This window comes from Entelurus aequoreus, linkage group LG25, assembly GCF_033978785.1.
Source record: "Entelurus aequoreus isolate RoL-2023_Sb linkage group LG25, RoL_Eaeq_v1.1, whole genome shotgun sequence".
Classification (NCBI taxonomy): Eukaryota; Metazoa; Chordata; class Actinopteri; order Syngnathiformes; family Syngnathidae; genus Entelurus; species Entelurus aequoreus.
This window is the reverse complement of record NC_084755.1, coordinates 34,287,638-34,312,389: the sequence shown is the minus strand read 5'-3', so window position 1 is coordinate 34,312,389 and position 24,752 is coordinate 34,287,638. Positions and strand designations below refer to the sequence as shown.

General features: G+C 38.2%; 1 protein-coding gene across 3 annotated transcripts in view; it reads left to right on the top strand.

The window, feature by feature from the left end:
* Positions 1 to 217: 217 nt before the first annotated feature.
* The window catches only part of LOC133642182 (proline-rich protein 12-like), a 65,600-nt gene continuing 41,065 nt past the window's right edge, over positions 218 to 24,752 (top strand). The window contains exons 1-3 of one of the 3 annotated variants that reach the window (XM_062036251.1): positions 218 to 728; positions 11,601 to 11,752; positions 22,826 to 22,987. In XM_062036251.1, the coding sequence (XP_061892235.1) occupies positions 643 to 728; positions 11,601 to 11,752; positions 22,826 to 22,987 (400 nt within the window). In that variant the 5' untranslated portion in view covers positions 218 to 642. Of the gene's footprint in view, positions 729 to 1,198; positions 1,280 to 11,600; positions 11,753 to 22,825; positions 22,988 to 24,752 lie in introns of those variants that run through there. The other 2 variants (XM_062036250.1, XM_062036252.1) reach the window with 2 other exon arrangements.

Genomic DNA, 24,752 nt, shown 5'->3' with positions numbered 1-24,752 from the left:
AAATTCCCCCCAAAAGTGCAGCGAAGAAATATCGATACGATACAGATCGTTCCATTGGTATCGGTGTAGCTGATACTTGTATCGACCCCCCCCCCCTTTTTATTTCATTGTACCTATAACTTGTCTGGCTCGTGCAGACGCGCGCACGTGACGGCGGACAGACGTCAGTGCGCCATTCTTTTCTGCGCCTTTTACGCGCGCCTTCGCCGCTCCGACCGCACACACGATATCGGCTTCAAAAAAGAGAACTGCGGCCACAAAAAAAAAAAAATATATATATATATATTGAAAAAATGGTGTGCGTGTGAAAGAACCGCGGAAGAAAATGGCGTCTTGAGAGGAAAAAAAAAAAAAAAAACAAGAAAAAAAACGCAGCTGAGAACGCAAGCATCTATTTTATTTTCTGGCGAGTGATCGCTCCTGCTTATTGGAGCTGCTGAGGAACGTGGGAGACAAAAGAGAGTGAAACATTGGAGGAGGAGGGAGGAGGTGCTGCCGACTGCTGTCACCTCCTCCTCCTCCTCCTCCTCCTCCTCCTCCTCCTCCTTCATCCATTCCTCCCAGTCTCGCAGAGAAATAAACAGAAGCGTGCAGAAGGAAGAGAGGACATTCCTCCTTCATCATCCAGCGCCTCTCCCTCTCATGGAGAGGAATTATCCCGCCGCTGCCGGCTTCGGGGACCTGGGCTCCGGGACGGGATGGACTTACGACCGATCGGCCAAAGCAAGGTACAGTAAGACCCCCTCCAGCCACCCCCAACCCCCGCCCCTCCATCCCCATCCCTCCTCCGCATGAAGCCTGCACGCCGTGCAAGGTGCCTGCATGGCCGGCAGGTACAGTCGTGTTGTCATTAGGGGGTTACCGAGAGGGGGCGTCTCCGACAATGCAACGGAACGTTCATAGTGACACCAGGGAGAGATTTATTATTACAAAAAAAACAAAAAAAACATCTGCATTGTTATATCCATCACCACTGCAGCTTTGTCCACATGACAGGCGCTGCCATGGGGAACTAATTGGCTGCGAACGGCGCCTCCATTCCGCCGCACAAGCGTCGCACGCCAAAAAAAAAAAAAAAAAAGACAAAAAAAAAATATATATATATTTTTTCATTATTTATTTTTTGGGCAAATATATATACATATTTTTTAAAAATTGACACTCCTGGCGTTAATTGTTCGTCAATTGCAATCACGTCACGTGACTGGCCAAGACGGCGGGAATTAAACGCCAGCTAGCTTAATTACCCACAGCGCGGAAGCGAAGACCCTCCGTGAATGTGAGTAAATTGCCCGCAAAAACCCGCCCATTAAATGATTAATAATCGGGTGTTTTTCTTTTTTCTTTCCCTCTCGCCATCCTGGCGCTGGCTGTGTGTCGGAATGAAGAGGTTTTAGGCCCCCCCCCCCCCCCCCCGGAAGGAAGCCATGCTAAAGTCGGCTAAAGCTCGTTAGCTTCACTTTCACGTGAGCGGTCGCCATGACAACAACGTCACTCCGTCGTCGCTGTTGGAAAGAACACCGCTGTTATTTCCGTGACACCGTTTTTTTGCATTAATATTGTGCATACAATATCACTTTCTTGCACCGTCTACGTTATATGGGTGTATGTCAGTTGCATCATCTATGTACTGTAAGATATGATAGTACATTATAGGGCCTAGTGCCGCGGCACACTAGTGTGCCGTGAGAAATTATGCAACTTCACGTAATTGGTCTAAAAAATATTTTTTGCTAATCAATAATTATAATAATGTGCCATTTAGAGATGTCCGATAATGGCTTTTTTGCCGATATTCCGATATTGTCCAACTCTTAATTACCGATACCAACCGATACCGATATATACGGTCGTGGAATTAACACATTATTATGCCTAATTTTGTTGTGATGCCCCGCTGGATGCATTAAACAATGTAACAAGGTTTTCCAAAATAAATCAACTCAAGTTATGGAAAAAAAATGCCAACATATGCATTATTTTCCCCCCGGAAGGAAGCCATGCTAAAGTCGGCTAAAGCTCGTTAGCTTCACTTTCACGTGAGCGGTCGCCATGACAACAACGTCACTCCGTCGTCGCTGTGGAAAGAACACAGCTGTTATTTCCGTGACACCGTTTTTTTGCATTAATATTGTGCATACAATATCACTTTCTTGCACCGTCTACGTTATATGGTATGGGTGTATGTCAGTTGCATCATCTATGTACTGTAAGATATGATAGTACATTATAGGCCAGTGTTTTTCAACCACTGTGCCGCGGCACACTAGTGTGCCGTGAGAAATTATGCAACTTCACGTAATTGGTCCAAAAAATATTTTTTGCTAATCAATAATTATAATAATGTGCCATTTAGAGATGTCCGATAATGGCTATTTTGCCGATATTCCGATATTGTCCAACTCTTAATTACAGATACCGATATCAACCAATACTGATAAATACAGTCGTGGAATTAACACATTGTTATGCCTAATTTTGTTGTGATGCATTAAACAATGTAACAAGGTTTTCTAAAATAAATCAACTCAAGTTATGGAAAAAAAAATGCCAACATATGCATTATTTTCCCCCCGGAAGGAAGCCATGCTAAAGTCGGCTAAAGCTCGTTAGCTTCAGTTTCACGTGAGCGGTCGCCATGACAACAACGTCACTCCGTCGTCGCTGTTGGAAAGAACACCGCTGTTATTTCCGTGACACCGTTTTTTTGCATTAATATTGTGCATACAATATCACTTTCTTGCACCGTCTACGTTATATGGTATGGGTGTATGTCAGTTGCATCATCTATGTACTGTAAGATATGATAGTACATTATAGGCCAGTGTTTTTCAACCACTGTGCCGCGGCACACTAGTGTGCCGTGAGAAATTATGTAACTTCACGTAATTGGTCCAAAAAATATTTTTTGCTAATCAATAATTATAATAATGTGCCATTTAGAGATTTCCGATAATGGCTTTTTTGCCGATATTCCGATATTGTCCAACTCCTTATTACTCCAATTACCGATATCAACCGATACCGATATATACAGTCGTGTAATTAACACATTGTTATGCCTAATTTTGTTGTGATGCATTAAACAATGTAACAAGGTTTTCTAAAATAAATCAACTCAAGTTATGGAAAAAAAAATGCCAACATATGCATTATTTTCCCCCCGGAAGGAAGCCATGCTAAAGTCGGCTAAAGCTCGTTAGCTTCACTTTCACGTGAGCGGTCGCCATGACAACAACGTCACTCCGTCGTCGCTGTGGAAAGAACACCGCTGTTATTTCCGTGACACCGTTTTTTGCATTAATATTGTGCATACAATATCACTTTCTTGCACCGTCTACGTTATATGGGTGTATGTCAGTTGCATCATCTATGTACTGTAAGATATGATAGTACATTATAGGCCAGTGTTTTTCAACCACTGTGCCGCGGCACACTAGTGTGCCGTGAGAAATTATGCAACTTCACGTAATTGGTCTAAAAAATATTTTTTGCTAATCAATAATTATAATAATGTGCCATTTAGAGATGTCCGGTAATGGCTTTTTTGCCGATATTCCGATATTGTCCAACTCTTAATTACAGATACCGATATCAACCAATACTGATTGGTTAACACATTATTATGCCTAATTTTGTTGTGATGCCCCGCTGGATGCATTAAACAATGTAACAAGGTTTTCCAAAATAAATTAACTCAAGTTACGGAGAAAAAAAAAGCCAACATATGCATTATTTTTCCCCCAGAAGGAAGCCTTGCTAAAGTCGGCTAAAGCTCGTTAGCTTCACTTTCACGTGAGCGAACGCCATGACAACAACGTCACTCCGTCGTCGCTGTGGAAAGAACACCGCTGTTATTTCCGTGACACCGTTTTTTTGCATTAATATTGTGCATACAATATCACTTTCTTGCACCGTCTACGTTATATGGTATGGGTGTATGTCAGTTGCATCATCTATGTACTGTAAGATATGATAGTACATTATAGGCCAGTGTTTTTCAACCACTGTGCCGCGGCCGTGAGAAATTATGCAACTTCACCTAATTGGTCCAAAAAATATTTTTTGCAAATCAATTATTATAATAATGTGCCATTTAGAGATGTCCGATAATGGCTTTTTTGCCGATATCCGGCATTCCGATATTGTCCAACTCTTTAATTACCGATACCGATATCAACCGATACCGATATATACAGTCGTGGAATGAACACATTATTATGCCTAATTTTGTTGTGATTCCCCGCTGGATGCATTAAACAATGTAACAAGGTTTTCCAAAATAAATCAACTCAAGTTATGGAAAAAAGTGCCAACATGGCACTGCCATATTTATTATTGAAGTCACAAAGTGCATTATTTTTTTTAACATGCCTCAAAACAGCAGCTTGGAATTTGGGACATGCTCTCGCTGAGAGAGCATGAGGAGGTTGAGGTGGGCGCTGGCTGTGTGTCGGAATGAAGGGTTTTAGGCCCCCCCCCCCGGAAGGAAGCCATGCTAAAGTCGGCTAAAGCTCGTTAGCTTCACTTTCACGTGAGCGGTCGCCATGACAACAACGTCACTCCGTCGTCGCTGTTGGAAAGAACACCGCTGTTATTTTCCGTGACACCGTAACCCAGTGTTTTTTTTGCATTGAAATTGTGCATACAATATCACTTTCTTGCACAATCTACGTTATATGGTATGGGAGTATGTCAGTTGCATCATCTATGTACTGTCAGATATGATAGTACATTATAGGCCAGTGTTTTTCAACCACTGTGCCGCGGCACACTAGTGTGCCGTGAGAAATTGTGCAACTTCACCTAATTGGTCCAAAAAAAAAATTCTGCAAATCAATAATTATAATAATGTGCCATTTAGAGATGTCCGATAATGGCCTTTTTGCCGATATCCGATATTCCGATAAATAAAATAGTGAACATACAAGACAACTTGTCTTTTAGTGGTAAGTAAGCAAACAAAGGCTCCTAATTAGTCTGCTGACGTATGTAGTAACATATTGTGTCTTTTATCATTCTATTATTTTGTCAAAATTATGAAGGACAAGCTGTAAAAATGTATTATTAATCAACTTAAACTTGTTATATGTACAGTTCTGTTAAAATGTAATAATTAGAGATGTCCGATAATGGCTTTTTTTCCGATATTGTCCAACTCTTAATTACCGATACCAACCGATACCGATATATACAGTCGTGGAATGAACACATTATTACGCCTAATTTTGTTGTGATGCCCCGCTGGATACATTAAACAATGTAACAAGGTTTTCCAAAATAAATCAACTCAAGTTATGGAAAAAAAGTGCCAACATGGCACTGCCATATTTATTATTGAAGTCACAAAGTGCATTATTTTTCCCCCGGAAGGAAGCCATGCTAAAGTCGGCTAAAGCTCGTTAGTTTCACTTTCACGTGAGCGGTCGCCATGACTACAACGTCACTCCGTCGTCGCTGTTGGAAAGAACACTGCTGTTATTTTCCGTGACACCGTAACCCGGGGTTTTTTTTGCATTGATATTGTGCATAAAATATCACTTTCTTGCACCATCTACGTTATATGGTATGGGAGTATGTCAGTTGCATCATCTATGTACTGTAAGATATGATAGTACGGATAGTACATTATAGGCCAGTGTTTTTCAACCACTGTGCCGCGGCACACTAGTGAAATTATGCAACTTCACCTAATTGGTCCAAAAAATATTTTTTGCTAATCACTAATTATAATAATGTGCCATTTAGAAATGTCCGATAATGGCTTTTTTGCCGATATCCGATATTCCGATATTGTCCAACTCTTAATTACCGATACCGATATCAACCGATACCGATATATATGGTCGTGGAATTAACACATTATTATGCCTAATTTTGTTTTGATGCCCCGCTGGATGCATTAAACAATGTAACAAGGTTTTCCAAAATAAATCAACTCAAGTTATGGATAAAAAATGCCAACATGGCACTGCCATATTTATTATTGAAGTCACAAAGTGCATTATTTTTTTTTACATGCCTCAAAACAGCAGCTTGGAATTTGGGACATGCTCTCCCTGAGAGAGCATGAGGAGGTTGAGGTGGGCGGGGTTGGGGTGGGCAGGGTTGAGATATATTGCAGTGTCCCGGAAGAGTTAGTGCTGCAAGGGGTTCTGGGTATTTGTTCTGTTGTGTTACGGTGCGGATGTTCTCCCGAAATGTGTTTGTCATTCTTGTTTGGTGTGGGTTCACAGTGCGGCTCATATTTTTAACAGTGTTAAAGTTGTTTATATGGCTACCCTCAGTGTGACCTGTATGGCTGTTGACCAAGTATGCCTTGCATTAACTTGTGTGTGTGAAAAGCCGTAGATATTATGTGACTGGGCAGGCACGCAAAGGCAGTGCCTTTAAGGTTTATTGGCGCTCTGTACTTCTCCCTACGTCCGTGTACACAGCAGCGTTTTAAAAAGTCATAAATTTTACTTTTTGAAACCGATACCGATAATTTTGAAACCGATACCGATAATTTCCGATATTACATTTTAAAACATTTATCGGCCCATAATATCGGCAGCCCGATATTATCGGACATCTCTAGTGTCATTGTCTAGTGCCTGTGCTGTGTAGAGCTTGGCAGGGTAACCATGTAAAACTCCATATCAGTAGGTGGCAGCAGGTAGTTCACTGCTTTGTAGAAGTCGGAACGCGTCGAGGATGGTTTGTCGTGATCCTAATATGCAGAGCACAGCGGGAGACAGCGTGCAGGTAAAAATTTATGTAACGCTTAAACCAAAAATGAACAAAAGGCAAGTCCTGCTAGGAAAAGGCACTGAAGCAAAACAAAAGTAAAACTGAACTGGCTACAAAGTAAACAAAAACAGAATGCTGGACGACAGCAAAAACTTACAGCGTGTGGAGCAGAGACGGCGTCACAAAGTACATCCGTACATGACATGACAATCAACAATGTCCCCGCAAAGAAGGATAGCGTAAATAGTCTTGATTGTGAAAACAAAGCAGGTGCGGGCAATAGCACTCAAAGAAAGGCGTGAAGCGGCTACAGGAGAACACCAACAAAACAGGAAGAGTCACCAAAATAACAGCGCAAGACAGGAACTAAAGCACTACACACAGGAAACAACAACAAACTCAGAATAAGGCACGATAACCTGGTGGAGTTTCATTTTTTTAACCTTTTCTGCTGGTGCTGTGCCTCCGTATTTTTTTAATGAAAAAAGTTGAAGGTTGAAAAACACTGTTATAGGCAATACACCAAATTATTCAACAAATTAGAGTTAGTTTATACAATTGCATTAAAGTTAAAGTACCACTGATAGTCACACACACACACACACACACACTAGGTGTGGTGAAATTAACCTCTGCATTTGACCCATCCCCTTGTTCCACCCCCTGGGAGGTGAGGGGAGCAGTGAGCAGCAGCGGTGGCCGCACTCTGGAATCATTTTGGTGATTCAACCCCCGATTCCAACCCTTGATGCTGAGTGCCAAGCAGGGAGGTTATGGGTCCCGTTTTTATAGTCTTTGGTATGACTCGGCCGGGGTTTGAACTCACAACCCAGTACAGTATATTATAGGCAATACACCAAATTATTCAACAAATTAGAGTTAGTTTACACAATTACATTCATTTGCAATACAACAAAATAAATATAGCCCAACACATCTACAGGCACAAAAGCAACAATTAATATATTATACAATTATAGCATACAGATATTGTATATAAATATGCAATTTTTTTATTTATTAAACTTCATAGTTATGGTTTTAAAAAATACATGTGTTTATCCTCTTCCATTTTATTTGATAAAAAAAAAAAATCAGCTGCTGACATTTTATTATTTTATTGCTCGTACTGTTTTATTAGTTTAACTCACTGGCCAATGCATGTTATACAAATAAACAATACAAAGGCTGCAATGCTTTATTTTAATGTCACATTTAGAGGGAATATTCCCTGCAAAACGATATTATCCACAACTATGGCTGGCTCGATCAGGTATTGATATCGTATGTCGGGGAGGAAAAAAAAGTATCGGCTAGCACGTAAAATGTCCGACGTAATAGCCGCTATAAGCAGTGCTGCAGCGCGTTTACTTGAAGTGTCCTCCAATAAACACACAAGGTTGATATTTTCTTGTACTTTGGTGAAGTAAAAGGTAAACGTGGTAGGCTGTAGGCTATTATGAGCTCGCCGCTACGCAACGGCTAAGCACACAATAGCACACAAGCTAAACATACGCAATAATAAATGTCCTTAATTGAACAATATTGTAGTCTAAAACAGCACATTTGTCAATACAAACAAATGTTAAATAAATATAGTTGCATATACAACATTGTGGAGGTCTTGCTCCTCCGGGTTCTCTGGACAACCAATGACGGACATGACAGCCGTGTCCATCTTTGCGAACAATGATTTATTTTGCAATAAGTTGTGCTTTTCAGCCATGTTCAAGTTTCTCTCGCTCGTTCTCCACCATCAACAACCTCCTCTCCTTCCCAACTGCTGCCTTTAACAGAGCGACAGGTGATCAGACAAACACTCACAGCTGTGTCATCTACGCACCTGTCACTAATCTCAAAGCCAATCCTGACACACCCCGCTTCGCTGCAGGTCTGCAGGCCACGCCCCCCCACAAACATAATAATAATAACATATAAAAGGTCTCCAAGGCAGAAGCGTGTTAGAAAGTATCCACTATCCTGTGTCATGTGCTTAACCTAATGAATGATCTTGACCTCAATAAGATACCACTCCACTTCAAATTAAAGACAACATAAGTCAATTTGAGACATTAGAAAATGAATAGGTTTGTGTTTTTCATACCTACCATTGTTCTCTGTTTGGATCATTTCACTTGATCAAACATTCCACATACCGTACATACTGTACTATGATACGTGCTGACAGTGTATCGAAATAATATCGTATCGGCAGATACTGAAGGCTCCAAAGTGAAAAAGTTGCATCGGGACACACCTATCCACAGCAATTAGCATGTCCTCCTACAAAAATATTGCGGGTGGTAAAATTTTTTTTAAATTATTGTTATTATTATTATTTTTTTGAATATTTGACAAGGGGCAATAGAAAGCTTAGGCTGGCAGACTTTGGACACCCCCGACTTAAATGAACAATTTGTCAGTGTCAGTGTGATTTTATTGAAATATTTGACCCCAAATAACCCAAAAGTAATGCCTGTATTTAACTGCTTTATTGACTTTCCTAATCCAAATGACAAGACAATAAGATACAATCTACAGATACATTTTTCATGGCCGATTGGTTGGTAGTGGATATTTTTATCCCCCATGATGAGCAGTGTCCTCTGCTGTGTTGACTTTGACACCTTGTAAATACAGATGGTCTCTCATTGGCTGTCAGCACTTTGACGTGTGATCCCAGTTACACACTTACGTTCCACAAGCCATCTAAGTAGACTAACCCTGTCTCTACTGCGTTCTTCATATTGCTTAAAAAGCACCTGCTTAAGTCAACATGCATGGTTGACGGCTTGAGAGATTTGAGTCAAAAAAGCTCATTTTGATGACAAATGGCTCAGCTTGATTCAACAGGTGTTGTAGTATTGTTTACTTCATTATTATGGCTCATTGGTTACACAGTTAGACAGCCTTAAAAAGTGCAAACAGTGACTAACTGCTCAATGCAAAGTAAGCATCAAAATATAAGCATGGCCGTATTTAGCTGGTTTCCACCACAGCAACTAACAAAATGCACCTTCCCAATCAACCAGATTCTAATAAATACATGACAAATGAACAGAAGATACATATTACACATGCAATAAGGTCACTTCAACCCGAGGCCCCAGGTGTGTCCATATGCGACAAAGGCCGCATGTGCAGACAAATGAAACTAGGATGCGTGGGCCACAATAATTCTTCACTGTTGTGTTAAAAACACTTTAAAACCCATCTAATGTGCATCAAAATATATAAGCAGTTATATACTTGAAAATAACCAACCATTGAGACCGATACATTATTCTCAATTTTTAGAGCAAAAATTTAAAAAAATAAATAAATATGGAGACATTGCATTTATTTAGCATCATTAGTGTATTTTTGATTCTACACTAGTTTTTAATGTACACTTTTATTGAATTTATATGTATATGTGTAGAGATATAATCGACATATGTATATATACAGTACATATGTTTATATATACACAGTATATGTATGTATACATATAAATATGTATGTATGTATTATATATACACATATATATTTAAATATATATGTATAAATATACACATACATGTATATATGTATATGTATATACACATACATAAATATATGCAAATATATATTTAAATAAATAAATGTATATTTTATATATACCCACATATATACATATACACACATATATAAATACCGTATTTTTTGGACTATAAGTCGCAGTTTTTTTCATAGTTTGGCCGGGGGTGCGACTTATACTCAGGAGCGACTTATGTGTGAAATTATTAACACATTACTGTAAAATATCAAATAATATTATTTAGCTCATTCACGTAAGAGACTAGACGTATAAGATTTCATGGGATTTAGCGATCAGGAGTGACAGATTGTTTGGTAAACGTGTAGCATGTTCTATATGTTATAGTTATTTGAATGACTCTTACCATAATATGTTACATTAACATACCAGGCACATTCTCAGTTGGTTATTTATGCCTCATATAACGTACACTTATTCAGCCTGTTGTTCACTATTTTTTATTTATTTTAAATTGCCTTTCAAATGTCTATTCTTGGTGTTGGCTTTTATCAAATAAATTTCCCCCAAAAATGCGACTTATACTCCAGTGCGACTTATATATGTTTTTTTTCCTTCTTTATTATGCATTTTCGGCAGGTGCGACTTACACTCCGGTGCGACTTATACTCCGAAAAATACGGTGTGTGTATATATATATATATATATATATATATATATATATATATATATATATATATATATATATATATATATATATATATATATATATATATATATATATATATACAGTATATATAGAAAATCGTTTACGATTTTTTATGTATATAAGATCGTTTAAGATTTTTATTTGATTGTAAAGCAGAATTCATCAACCGTTCGATTGTTCACCCACTAATAGGGAACGTGAACTGACGATGTGTTGGTTTACAGCGTTGAACTTTTTTTTTTTTTTTTGAAGTTTATTTGACGTGGGCCAATAAAAAAAACTCTCAGTGGGCTGCAAATGGCCCCTAAGCCATACTTTTGGACACCACTACAGCTTACATAGCAAACAAACAATCCAACTATACCATCTAGCGTAAGCGCATTGTTCCAAGCAGTGATAGAATCGATACCAAGGGTGCTTGAGTGATTATCGCATTGATACTAGAGTCCTGTGATGATAGTGTTTCTCACAGGAATCTATCTCTGGTTATGGCGGCGTCTAATTTGCATAATAAGCCATGATTCTTCTGTCGCTTCTTTTTGTGTGTGTTTTATGTCACTAGCTTGTGAATACTTTTAGAGGGCAATAGAAATGTGAACCACAATGACGGAGTGTAACTTGACGACAATTGTGTGTCCTCAGCCTCATGTACGGGAGCGGCAGGTTATCCCACCCCGATTCGGAGCTGCTCCACAGGCAAGCCTACGGAACCCATCACCCTCTCCAGGGCTATGCAACCAACCACCACCCAGGAAGCTCCAGGCACGGTGGGTCTTGGGGCGGACCCACACTCGGTGAGGAAAACGAAATGTTTGCAGAAAGTCAAAAAAGCACATAGTCGAACATGTGAACATAAAAAAAAATGTTTATGTCATATTTTCCTAAACTATAGGGGTCTTCAGTGTGAGTCCCTTAGAACGAAGCATAATGTTGTTGGGCTGATACGGTAAAAGCAAGTCATTAAGACATTTTAAAACTAATAATAGATCTTTAAAATAGACCCTGAAGCGGATGGGGAGCCGACTTTTTAAAACTGGTGTAATGTGCTCCCGCCCGCTTGTTCTTTGAATTGTGCTATATAAATAAAATGGATTGGATTGGATAATGTGTTTTTTGTTATGATTACTGGATTGGATTTATTTACTGCAGTTATTGTTGAAAGCTTATACCTCACCAAAGTAAGCATACCTCTCATATTTCTGCAAATATTGTCTCATTTACTGTATTTTCAGCAACACTGAAGAAATGATTATTTATGGCTCTCTGAAGGGAGCCGTTCTTTTCCAAGAGCCGTTTAATAGAATGGCTCTTTTTTCTTTACATTTTTATTACATTACATTTCATTATGTTCAAGAAAATAATAACAGGTCGAAGTTAAAGACAAGATTTGATCTGAATATTTCAACTTTTCACCAATTTATAGTCGATATTTGTAAAAACTATTCTACAATATTAATTATAATTTCACCTGTGGTGTGTATTCATTGTAAATATTCCATGATGTTTTACCTTATCACCAATGCTTTGACCTCTAACCTAAGAAACATTTTGGCCCAATAAAATTAGATGAGCTACAGGTAACCTCCATGCAAATCAAGTTTACTGTAATTTTTCCACACAATACCGAAAAATAATTGCCTACATCACAGGTGTCAAACTCAAGGCCATCATTTTATCTGTCCTGCAAACACCTGGAAATGATATGTGTCAATAAAGTACTTAAGATTTTTTTCATTTTGACAGAAAAAATGCTTGAAATTGCATACCTTTTAAACTTTAATAGTATCCAACATTGCAACAAATATTACAGTATATTATCATACTTTCCAAACATGTTTTGTCTAAATAAAAATTCTTAACTTTACAGCAAGCTACCCATCAAATTAAGAAAAATTACAATACATTTTACGTTCTTTACAGCATATTACTGTAAATTGAAAAAAACTACTACTGTTTTTTGCGTTAAAATGCTGTTGACTGAGCTGCCAGTTTTTGACTGTAAAATCTACGGTTGTTGTTTTTAACGGTGTATTACTGTAAATGGAAAGACTGTACATTTGTTTTTACGGTAGAAAAACTGGCAGCTAAGTAGCCAGAATAAAAAAAGAACTTTTACTGTTTTTCCAATTATAATATAATGTTGTAAAAAGCAATGTAAATTCAACACATAAATTCTGGCAACTAAGCTGCCAGCTTTTTCCGTAAAACCCCCCCCCCCCCAAAAACAGTGTTACTGTTTTCCCATTTACCGTAAAATGTTGTAAAAAACTAAATTTTTACAGTAAAATGTTGTAAATGTAAAGTTTTCACTGTAAAATCGACAGTCTACTTAAAACAATTTATATAATTAATAATGAAATCCAGAGGCAAATGTATCCATTATTCGCTGTTACAAGCGGCCCTCTGATGGCTGCCATAACTGCCATGTGGCCCTCAATGAAAACCGGTTTGACCTCCCTGGCCTACATGCATTTGATTGTTTACATTTGATTATTAACACCCTCCCTGGATTGCTAGTAATCAAATGTAAACAATCAAATGCAGATACTTTTTCTTATGCCTTCTGATCTCTCTCTCTCTCTCTCTCTCTCTCTCTCTCTCTCTCTCTCTCTCTCTGTCTCTCTCTCTCTATGTCCAGTACTTGCTGTCCATATCCTACCCTCCCTCCCCCCTCCACACCCCTGATTGTAAATAATGTAAATAATTCTATGTGATTATCTTGTGTGATGACTGTATTATGATGATAGTATATATCTGATAGTATATACTGTATCATGAATCAATTTAAGTGGACCCCGACTTAAACAAGTTGAAAAACTTATTCGGGTGTTACCATTTAGTGGTCAATTGTACGGAATATGTACTTCACTGTGCAATCTACTAATAAAAGTCTCAATCAATCAATCAATGATACATCTACAGGTGAAACTACAAAAATGTAAATATCGTGCAAAGTTTGTTTATTCCAGCATTTAGATTGACAAGGTTAAACTAATTTATGACATAAGCTCATAACATGAAACTCAACATATTTCAAGCCTTCCTTTGATATAATTTTTAATGATCATCGCTTGCATCTTATGAAAACCTCAAATTGAAAATCTCTGAAAATGTAGGGTTTTCAAAAACTGCGAGACACGATCATCAAAATTATAAAAATTAATTGTTTGACATACCTTACTTTGCATGTAATGAGTTTATATCACATATTCGTTTATAATTACTGACATAAATAGACCTTTCCGCAATTTTTCTAATTTTCTTTAGTTTCACCTGTATAATAAGCTGTGTATAAAAAAAAACACAATTAGCACAACATATAAATGCGTACACATACACTAGGCTACTTAACAAATCCGTAACAAAACACTGAACCAGAAAAGTGCATCAAAATGTTGATATACACTGTAACAAAATGACAGTTAAAAACTGCGGCGAGCGATTGTTAAATAGCAACAGTAAAACGTTGTAAAATCAAAAATAGCTTTTTACAGTAATAAATGCAGTGGATTCCTGCAAACCAAAAAACAGTCGATAACTTACATGGTCATGGTTAACTTATAATACGTAGAAAACACATTACTTTACTATAAGAATAATGAAAAATTGTACAATGCATTTGCAAATACTTAAAACATTTACTGTATTATTCTGTCTAAATGAAATAATTTGCAGATTGAATATACAAAAAAATCAATTAGACTGATACATAATGTTGGATATAGAGAACATACAAACCCTTTATTTATTGAGTCAAAAATATTAAAGTTCGGTGATTTGGTAAAATTGCAAACAGCTAAAATGATGTACAAAGCATATTATAACCTGCTACCAAAGAAAGTACAACAATTCTTCTCAACTAAAGAGGAGAAATATAACCTAACAGGAAAATCTAATTTAAAACATTTGTATGCATGTACAACACTTAGAACCTTTAGCATATCAGTATGTGGAAATAAATTATGGAATGGATTAAGTAATGAAGTTAAACATTGTACTGCTATGATCCAGTTTAAGAGGTTGTTCAAATTAATGGTGCTTACAAAGTACAAAGAAGAAGAATTATGAGAAATACATTCAACTTTATTGAAAATAAGATATTCTTTATCTCAGTATGTTAATAATGATTGAATTAATTAATTACATTTTACAAAACTGTTGTGTATATTAATTCACAGATGTTATTTTATTATAAAAAGGTCAGTAAATGAATGTATATATTTGTAAACGCTCTGAAGTGGGAAAGGGGTAGGATAAAATAAGCTTTGCTTCGTCCTACTCCTTTTCGGACATGATGAAAAGTGAAATGATATGAAACTGTGTGATGTACACTACCGTTCAAAAGTTTGGGGTCACCCAAACAATTTTGTGGAATAGCCTTCATTTCTAAGAACAAGAATAGACTGTCGAGTTTCAGATGAAAGTTCTCTTTTTCTGGCCATTTTGAGCGTTTAATTGACCCCACAAATGTGATGCTCCAGAAACTCAATCTGCTCAAAGGAAGGTCAGTTTTGTAGCTTCTGTAACGAGCTCAACTGTTTTCAGATGTGTGAACATGATTGCACAAGGGTTTTCTAATCATCAATTAGCCTTCTGAGCCAATGAGCAAACACATTGTACCATTAGAACACTGGAGTGATAGTTGCTGGAAATGGGCCTCTATACACCTATGTAGATATTGCACCAAAAACCAGACATTTGCAGCTAGAATAGTCATTTACCACATCAGCAATGTATAGAGTGTATTTCTTTAAAGTTAAGACTAGTTTAAAGTTATCTTCATTGAAAAGTACAGTGCTTTTTCTTCAAAAATAAGGACATTTCAATGTGACCCCAAACTTTTGAACGGTAGTGTATTATACTGTAAGTGTGTTCATGTTTGAAATAAACTAAAGAAAGAAAGAAAGAAAGAAAGAACATTTAAATTTACAGCACCCCTTAATTGTTTCGAAATTAGCATTAGCCGAGTTTTGGCTAACAACATGTTTTCTTGTATTTTTGTGGCAAGTGGTTTCAGACAATAAAGGGGTTATGTCTTTGTGCGTCATTGCAAACTGCATCGGAATGTTGAACTGGTTTCAAGCAGCTATCTAACAACTACGGAGCATTGAAGGCTCATTTTTAATAGCTCACTTGAAGAAACATGTTGCGGAAGGCCGTGTTGTGAGTTGTCCAGTGAAAGGTTGTACAAATACTTTCACGTTAACCTCTCGGAAACACAGGCCTTTTGTAGATACTATGATTGGTAGCTGGTTGACGCAGTGGTTAGCATTCGTGCCCCACAGTGAGAAGGCCCTGAGTTTGATTCCTGGGCTAGTGGTCTTTGTTTGTGGAGCTTGCATGTTCTCCGGCTTCCTCCCACCTCCAAAGACATGCACCTGGGGATAGGCTGATTGGCAACACTAAAATTGCCCCTAATTAGTTTTACGGTGAATTCCTGGCAACCACAGCTGTCTGTATTTTATCGTAAATTGTGCAGATTGTTGTTTTTTCTACAGTGTACCTCTCTTTTGACTCTGGCCTATTTTGTAGGTTTTTGTCAGTCAGTGTGACTCCAGTCCCGTCAAAGGCCATGCATATGAAAGTAGCGTTGGCAATTTGCATTTAAAACAGCTCGCAAATGTGCGGCTCGCATCGGCAAATCGGTTCTCCTCGTTCACCTGAAGGAGCCGTTCCAAAGACCGGACTGAACATAACATCTCTAACAATTGATTACAATGTAAAGTAGTCAGTGTGCAGATTGTATTACGGAGTACATTTACACGTCCTTTTAAAATGACTCAACACATGCCCCTTAATGTCCAGCGACAAATAGAGTACAGCCCTAAGTGAAAATGTCCAAATTGGGCCCAATTAGTGTCATATGACTCGTTAGTGTAACAAGCAAGTCCTAGCAGAGCATTAAATATGAAGTTATGACTTTCACACTCTCTCATACTGGTCCCTGGAAGTTCAACATGGCACCTCATTGCAAATAGGTCTCTAAATATGTTAAAAAATAGAATATACGGTACAGTGCATCTGAAAAATTAACTTTTTCCACATTTTGTTCTACTATATCCTTATTCCAAAATAAAATACATTCATTTTTGTCCTCAAAATTATTATCATTATGTTAATGTAAAAAAGGTTGTTGTTTTTTTGTGACATTTTTGCAAATGTGTACAAAATTAATAACTAAGAAATTACAAAGTATTCACAGCCTTAGCTCAATGCTTTGTTGATGCACCTTTTGGCAGCAATGACAGCCTCAAGTCTTTTTGAACACGATGCCACAAGCTTGGCATGCCTATCTTTGGGCAGTTTTGACCATTCCTCTCTGCAGCACCTCTCAAGCTCCATCAGGTTGAATGGGAAGCCATTTTCAGATCTCTCCAGAGATGTTCAATTGGGTTCAAGTCTGGGCTCTGGCTGGGCCACTCAAGGACATTTACAGAGTTGTCCTGAAGCCATTCTTTTGATATATTGGCTTTGTGTTTAGGGTACTTATCCTGCTGAAAGCTGAACCGTTGGTCCAGTCTGAGTTCAACAGCCCTTTAGAGCAGGTTTTCATCCAGGATGTCTCTGTACATTGCTGCATTCATCTTTCAACACTTCACAGTGTCCACCATGCTTCACTGTAGGGATGGTATTGGCCTGGTGATGAGCGGTGCCTGGTTTCCTCCAAACATGATGCCTGACATTCACGCCAAAGACTTCAATCTTTGTCTCATCAGGCCAGAGAAGTTTGCTTTTCATGGTCTGAGAGTCTTTCAGGTGCATGCATTCTGGCAAGCTTTTATGAAATAATGGCATCCGTCTGTTCCATATACCATACAGGCCTGATTGGTGGATTGCTGCAGAAATGGTTGTCCTTCTGGAAGGTTCTCCTCTCTCCACAGAGGAATGTTGGGTTCTTCCCTTCCCGATCGCTCAGTTTAGACAGCCGTCCAGCTCTAGAAAGAGTCCTTGTGGCTTCAAACTTCTTCCATATATGGATGATAGACTTAGACTTCCTTTTATTGTCATTCAAATTTGAGCTTTACAGTACAGATGAGAACGAAATTTTGTTGCATTACCTCATGGTAGGATAAAAGAGCAATAAGGTGCATAAAGAAATTTTTCTGTACACTTCCACAGATTTGTGCTCCAAGACAATCCTGTCTCAGAGGTCTAGAATCAATTCCCCTGACTTCATTGTTGGTTTGTAGGACCTTATATATAGAATAGGGTTGTCCTAATACCAATATTTTAGTACTTTTCAAATCAAAGAGGACCACAAATTTTTTTTTATTTTTGGCTTAATTTTAACTAATAATCTTACAATAAATTAAACATATGTTTTTTATTGGACTCAAAGAACAATTGACAATTGTGTATATTACATATAGTCTGCCATAATCTAGGATTAGTTTAAAATAGAATGGAGTACTTTATTGACATTAATTGGCATTAAATGCTTCATGATTATTGTTGCCACTCTTGGTCTGTGCTTTAAGACAAATAAAATCATTAGTAAATATTAAAAACAACACTATGGCTGAAAGTAATGCATGAAGCAGGTAAAACACAAATGATTGAAGATAAAATACAAATTATAGCAATTTTTTACAAAATTCAGTCATTACACTTGCATCAGTTTACGCTACGTGGGCGGTTTGGACTCCACAAGTCAAGCAGCTGTGTGCGCGTCGACGTATCTACACATGCACAGCAGGGGAGCTGGTTAACTACATTACCTTTAAACACCGTGCAGGTCTGGATTATTGTTACTTCAATCTTTACCTAAGTTTGAAGCGCAGGTGGTCTTGCCACCTTTGGCGAGGCACTTTTTAAAGCATCGTGGCACTTCCGTGTTTAAAGCCTCACTCTGATCTGTAGTTTTGAAGCCCAAATACCTCCATATTGCTCTTTATTAGTCAGTAGAATTGCCTTTATTTCATACTTGCCAACCTTGAGACCTCCGAATTCGGGAGATGGGGGTGGGGGGGCTGAGTTGGGGGGGCAGGGTTTGGTGGTAGCCGGGGGTGTATATTGCAGCATCCCGGAAGAGTTAGTGCTGCAAGGGGTTCTGGGTATTTGTCCTGTTGTGTTTATGTTGTGTTACGGTGCGGATGTTCTTCCGAAATGTGTGTGGGTTCACAGTGTGGCACATATTTGTAACAGTGTTAAAGTTGTTTACACGTGCACCCTCAGTGTGACCTGTATGGCTGTTGATCAAGTATGCCTTGCATTCACTTGTGTGTGTGTGTAAAAGCCGCACATATTATGTGACTGGGCCGGCACGCTGTTTGTATGGAGGAAAAGCGGACGTGACGACAGGTTGTAGAGGACGCTAAAGGCAGTGCCTTTAAGGCACGCCCCCAATATTGTTGTCCGGGTGGAAATCGGGAGAAATTCGGGAGAATGGTTGCCCCGGGAGATTTTCGGGAGGGGCACTGAAATTCGTGAGTCTCCCGGGAAAATCGGGAGGGTTGGCAAGTATGCTTTATTTGCCAGTTTTCCTCTCCTCACTGTTTCTCCTTGTGCGCTCTGTGTGTGTGTGTGCGTGCTGACACACTCTTCATGGTCCTCGGCTCAGCAGCGTCACCGCAGCACGGCGGCTTGCGGATGAAAAAAAAATACTGGTATTTTTCAAAGTCAGTATAGTACCGTTTTTAATTCAATGGTACCGCAGTACTTTATTAGTACCCGTAAATTGTACCTTTCCAAATTAGGTCCAACCAACTGGATACATGGACTTTTGAGCTTCATGGCAAAGGCTGTGATTTTTTTATTTATTTTAAATTTGCTAAAAAATCTGAAGAAAAAAAATTCCATATTGTCATTATGGGGTCTTGTGTGTAGATTTTTGAGGACAAAAAGTATTTTTCCATTTTGGGATAAGGCTGTAACATAACGACATGTGGAAAAAGTGAAGCGCTGTGAATACTTTCCGGATGCACTGTAAAAAGGTTTTTATGCCTTCAGGACGTACAGTTACAGTTACAGTGGTACAAGTCCAAATAGGCCTCGCCATGGTCAACCATAGACGTTGAATGCGTCACATCCAGAGGTTGTGTTTGGGAAAATAGACGCATGGGAGCTGCCAGCATTGCTGCGGAGGTTAAACAGCTTAGTGGGTGGGTGGGTGCTCAGACCAAACTGCTTGGCTGTCATCCCAGAAGGATGCCTCTTCTAAAAATGTTGCACAAGAAAGCATGCAAGCGGTTTGCTAAAGATCAAGCAGACAAATGAGACCGATTACTGGAACCATGTCCTTGATCTGACGAGATCAATATAAAGGTTCTTGGTTCAGAAAGTGTCCAGGGTATGTCATGGCCACCAGGTGACAAGTACTGAGACAAGTGTGTCTTGCTGTATCTAACGATGGTGGGAGTGTCATGGTCCGGGGTTGCATGACTTCTGCGGGCACGACGGGAGAGCGATGGTTCATTGAGAGGAAACATAAAAGCCATTATTGTGACGAACTAAAGCCGGATACTGCAGCTATGTCATTGTGTCTTCCCATTGTGTCTACATTCACACTGCAGGGTCAACAGTGGCATGCCATTTCTAATGTGAATGCAGTCCGACCCGCATGCAGATATGACGTCATGACGCCGCATTGCAGTGTTGACATAAGAAAAAATGGCTTCGGCTCAAGTCAGTCTCAGTACTGGCTCATTTGTGGCAATTTCAAGGATTTGGTTAATTATTGCGCGTAGAAGGACAAGTATTTAACTAGTCAGGGAATCATTAATTGTCGAGAACGGCCGATATACAGTACAGGCCAAAAGTTTGGACACCCCTTCTCATTCAATGCGTTTTCTTTATTTTCACGACTATTTACATTGTAGATTGTCACTGAAGGCATCAAAACTATGAATGGACACATGTGGAGTTTGTCATGACTCGGACTTTGGTGTAGTTTACGGTGTGGATTGTTTTCCCGGAATGCAAAGGAACTAGACCGGACATGGCGTGAAGGTAAATAGATGTTTAATCTTGTCACTAAAAAAAGGCAAACAAAAGGCGCGCACAAGGCGGAGACACAACTTGACTAAGGAAACAAAACTTGCGCTTAGGCAGACTATGGGTACGAAACCAAAACACTTACTGTGACACGAATAAAACAAAAACTTGGTCAGAAAAGAGCAGAGCAGCATGAACTATGAAATCAAGGACTATGGCATGGGCAGAGCAGAAACAGAGTACGCAGAGTGATGACGCCAGGTCGACTACCTGGCAACTATGGCTTAAATAATAGTGACGTGATTGACAACAAGTGCGTGAGTCCGAACACATGACAGGTGAAAACTAATGGGTCGGCATGGTAACTGAAACAATGGAGCGTAAACAGAAACTAAAAGAGTCCAAAAAACCAAACAGATCATAGCCAAACAAAACATGATCAAAAGACATGACAGCGTTAAGTACTTAACAAAAAAAGGTGAAATAACTGAAAACATGTTTTATATTCTAGTTTCGTCAAAATAGCCACCCTTTGCTCTGACTACTGCTTTGCACACTCTTGGCATTCTCTCGATGAGCTTCAACCACACCTGTGAAGTGAAAACCATTTTAGGTGACTACCTCTTGAAGCTCATTGAGAGAATTCCGAGAGTGTGCAAAGCAGTAATCAGAGCAAAGGGTGGCTATTTTGAAGAAACTAGAATATAAAACATGTTTTCAGTTGTTTCACCTTTTGTCGTTAAGTACATAACTCCACATGTGTTCATTCATAGTTTTGATGCCTTCCGTGACAATCTACAATGTAAACAGTCATGAAAATAAGGAAAACACATTCAATGAGGTGTGTCCAAACCTTTTTAGGGCCGATACTAATACCGATTATTAGTAGTCAAGGAGGCTGATAACCGATATTTGGAGCAGATATTAATTTGCAGTATAAGTAATTTATTCAAAATGAATACTGTACCTCAGTAAACAGCTGGAAAAGGCTTTAAGTCCTGTTTTTTTTTAATACATTTTTTAGAAAACGTTGGATCAGTAACGACATAATAATAACTTGAGGGTTCCAGGTTCGATGCCAGCTTCCGCCGTCCTAGTCACGTCCGTTGTGTCCTTGAGCAAGACACTTCACCCTTGATCCTGATGAGTCGTGGTAAGGGCCTTGCATGGCAGCTCCCTCCATCAGTGTGTGAATGGGTGAATGTGGAAATAGTGTCTTTGAGTACCTTGACGGTAGAAAAGCGCTATACAAGTAAAATACTGGATATTTTGCTTCCATGTCTGCTGTGGGCGAGCAGTCTGAGACAGACGTGAGTTCCTAAAACATTTTAGTTTCCCCTGTTTTCTGCTCCGTTGTCAACTATTTATTTTTCAACCGTCTATTTTGGCGAGTAATTATTGCCGTTTTGATGACGTTCTGGTCGGATGAATGCGACCTGAGCGCGTGAGCATTGAGGACGCATCGCATATAAATCAGATTTATTTCCAGCCTTGGGTCGGATATGAATAATTCGGAATTGCACTGTTCAAACTGAAAAAAAATCCGGTGCAGGGGCAAAAAAATCGGAATTGACCTGCAGTGCGAAGAAGGCCAAAGTCTCATGTATTCATCGTTGTCCCATTTAAAAAAAGTTAATCAAATATTTGCAGAAGGGTGAGGGGTGTAATCACTTTAAGGTACTGTATGCTGGCCTACCTCAGATTGTTTTTTGTGGATTTTATAAACGCACATGTGAGGAAGATCAAAACGACACAGGTGGAAAAAGTGCTTTTGTCGTAATTACAAGATCGAACGGTTTCTTTCTCTGCCAATGCACTATGTTCATTTTTTTGTGTGTAATCCTAATTGCTGTATTTGTCTTACTGATTTAATTAACACTGTTGCTGTAATTCATGATAAATATGTACAGTCAAACATGAATGATCTTTGCCAGGCCTCTCAGGGCTGTTTGATGCCAGCCTCCACCACTCAGGCCCCGCGTGTCCTGAACCATCCGTCATGAACCTGATTTCAGCTTTGGATTCCCGGGGTCCTCAGCCCCCGCCCTCGGCCTCTTCCCTCCTCACACAGTTCCGCACTCCCACTTGGCAGACAGGTAGGTGTCCGCTTAGAGGAACCCTCGTTTGATGCAAAAAACCCAGCAATTACAGTGGAACCCGTTTAGGTCGACATTCCTCGGATTGGCTGACTCGCGTCGACATAAGCGGTTGTCGACATAACTCAGTATTTAGATTGTGTAAAACAATTCAATCTTTTCCACCTTTATGTCTTTTTTTGGTTTTGTTATTGGTAATAGCTTTTTTTGCATGATCCTATATAGATATGTATCAATTTGGCCAGGGGTGTCCAAAGTGAGGCCCAGGGCCATTTGCGGTCTGCAAGTAATTTTTTAAAGGCCCAACTTTAAAATACTATTACATAAAAAGTGGAATAAAAAAGCAAACAGTTGTAATGTAACAAGAAAATGTTGCATTATTTAGTATTGACTGGCCTTGCTCAAACAATAATAAAAATGTATAATAAACGAATAGATATGCGGTTGAGCCACAGATTTAAGAATTGAAAGTAAAAAAAATTATATATGACTTATTTTTTAACACTTTTATGAGTCGGGGCCTTTTGCATCCCCGAGACCTTTATTTGGATTTATTTTATTGATTTATTAAACTGTTATTACTCAAAAAATAATAATGAATCAAAAACAACGTTGTTCTGAATTATTTACCTATTTAAGGCTCCAATTAAATTACATCAAATTTACTGTTGAACATATTTTGTGGGAAAATATTGCATTATTTGTGTTTTTGTCCCCCCAAAACAGGGTTTTCGTTGACAAAAAGGCCTTAAAACATTTTAGAAAATTAAATCTGCATGTCAATGGATAGATTTGAAGTTGATCTATAAATATTGTAGTGTACAAAGTAAAATGTATGTATGTATGTATGTATGTATGTATGTATGTATGTATATATGTATATATATATGTATGTATGTATATATGTATGTGTATATGTATGTATGTATGTGTATATGTATGTATATATATGTATAAATGTGTGTGTGTGTGCATGTGTATGTGTATGTATATATATCTATATATATAGATATATATATATATATATATATATATATATACAGTATATACAGTGGGGCAAAAAAGTATTTAGTCAGCCACCCATTGATTGTCAATGGGTGGCTGACTAAATACTTTTTTGCCCCACTGTATATATATATATATATATATATATATATATATATATATATATATATATACAGGGATTAATAAAGTATTTCAGATTCTGATCCTGATATATATATATGTATATATATATATATATATATATATATATATATATATATATATATATATATATATATATATATATATATATATATATATGTGTATATATATGTGTATATATATATATGTATATATATGTGTATATATATATATATGTATATACATAATTTGTCTAGTTTTGCATACTTTAATTACTGAGACCCAAAAATTATGGGAGCCCTAATGGTTACAATATATATTGTATTGGTTTTTAAAATGAAAAATATCAAAATGGCCCCCACATTCTTTCATTTTTCAATGTGCGGACCTCAGTGGAAAAAGTTTGGACACCCCTGATTTAGATTCTAGAGGTATACTAAGAAACCAAGTGAAGAAGCACAACTCCAACTCACTGCCAAGGACTGAATACGTTAAAAACTGTGCTGCTGTTTATGTTGTTGACAGAAGTAGAGTGTTGCAATCTCGGTAAGAAGTAATTTAGGTAATCCTTAAAATGACCATAATACTCTTAAGTATTACATTTTATCACAAGTGTGTCTGATACTACATGGTTACGGCA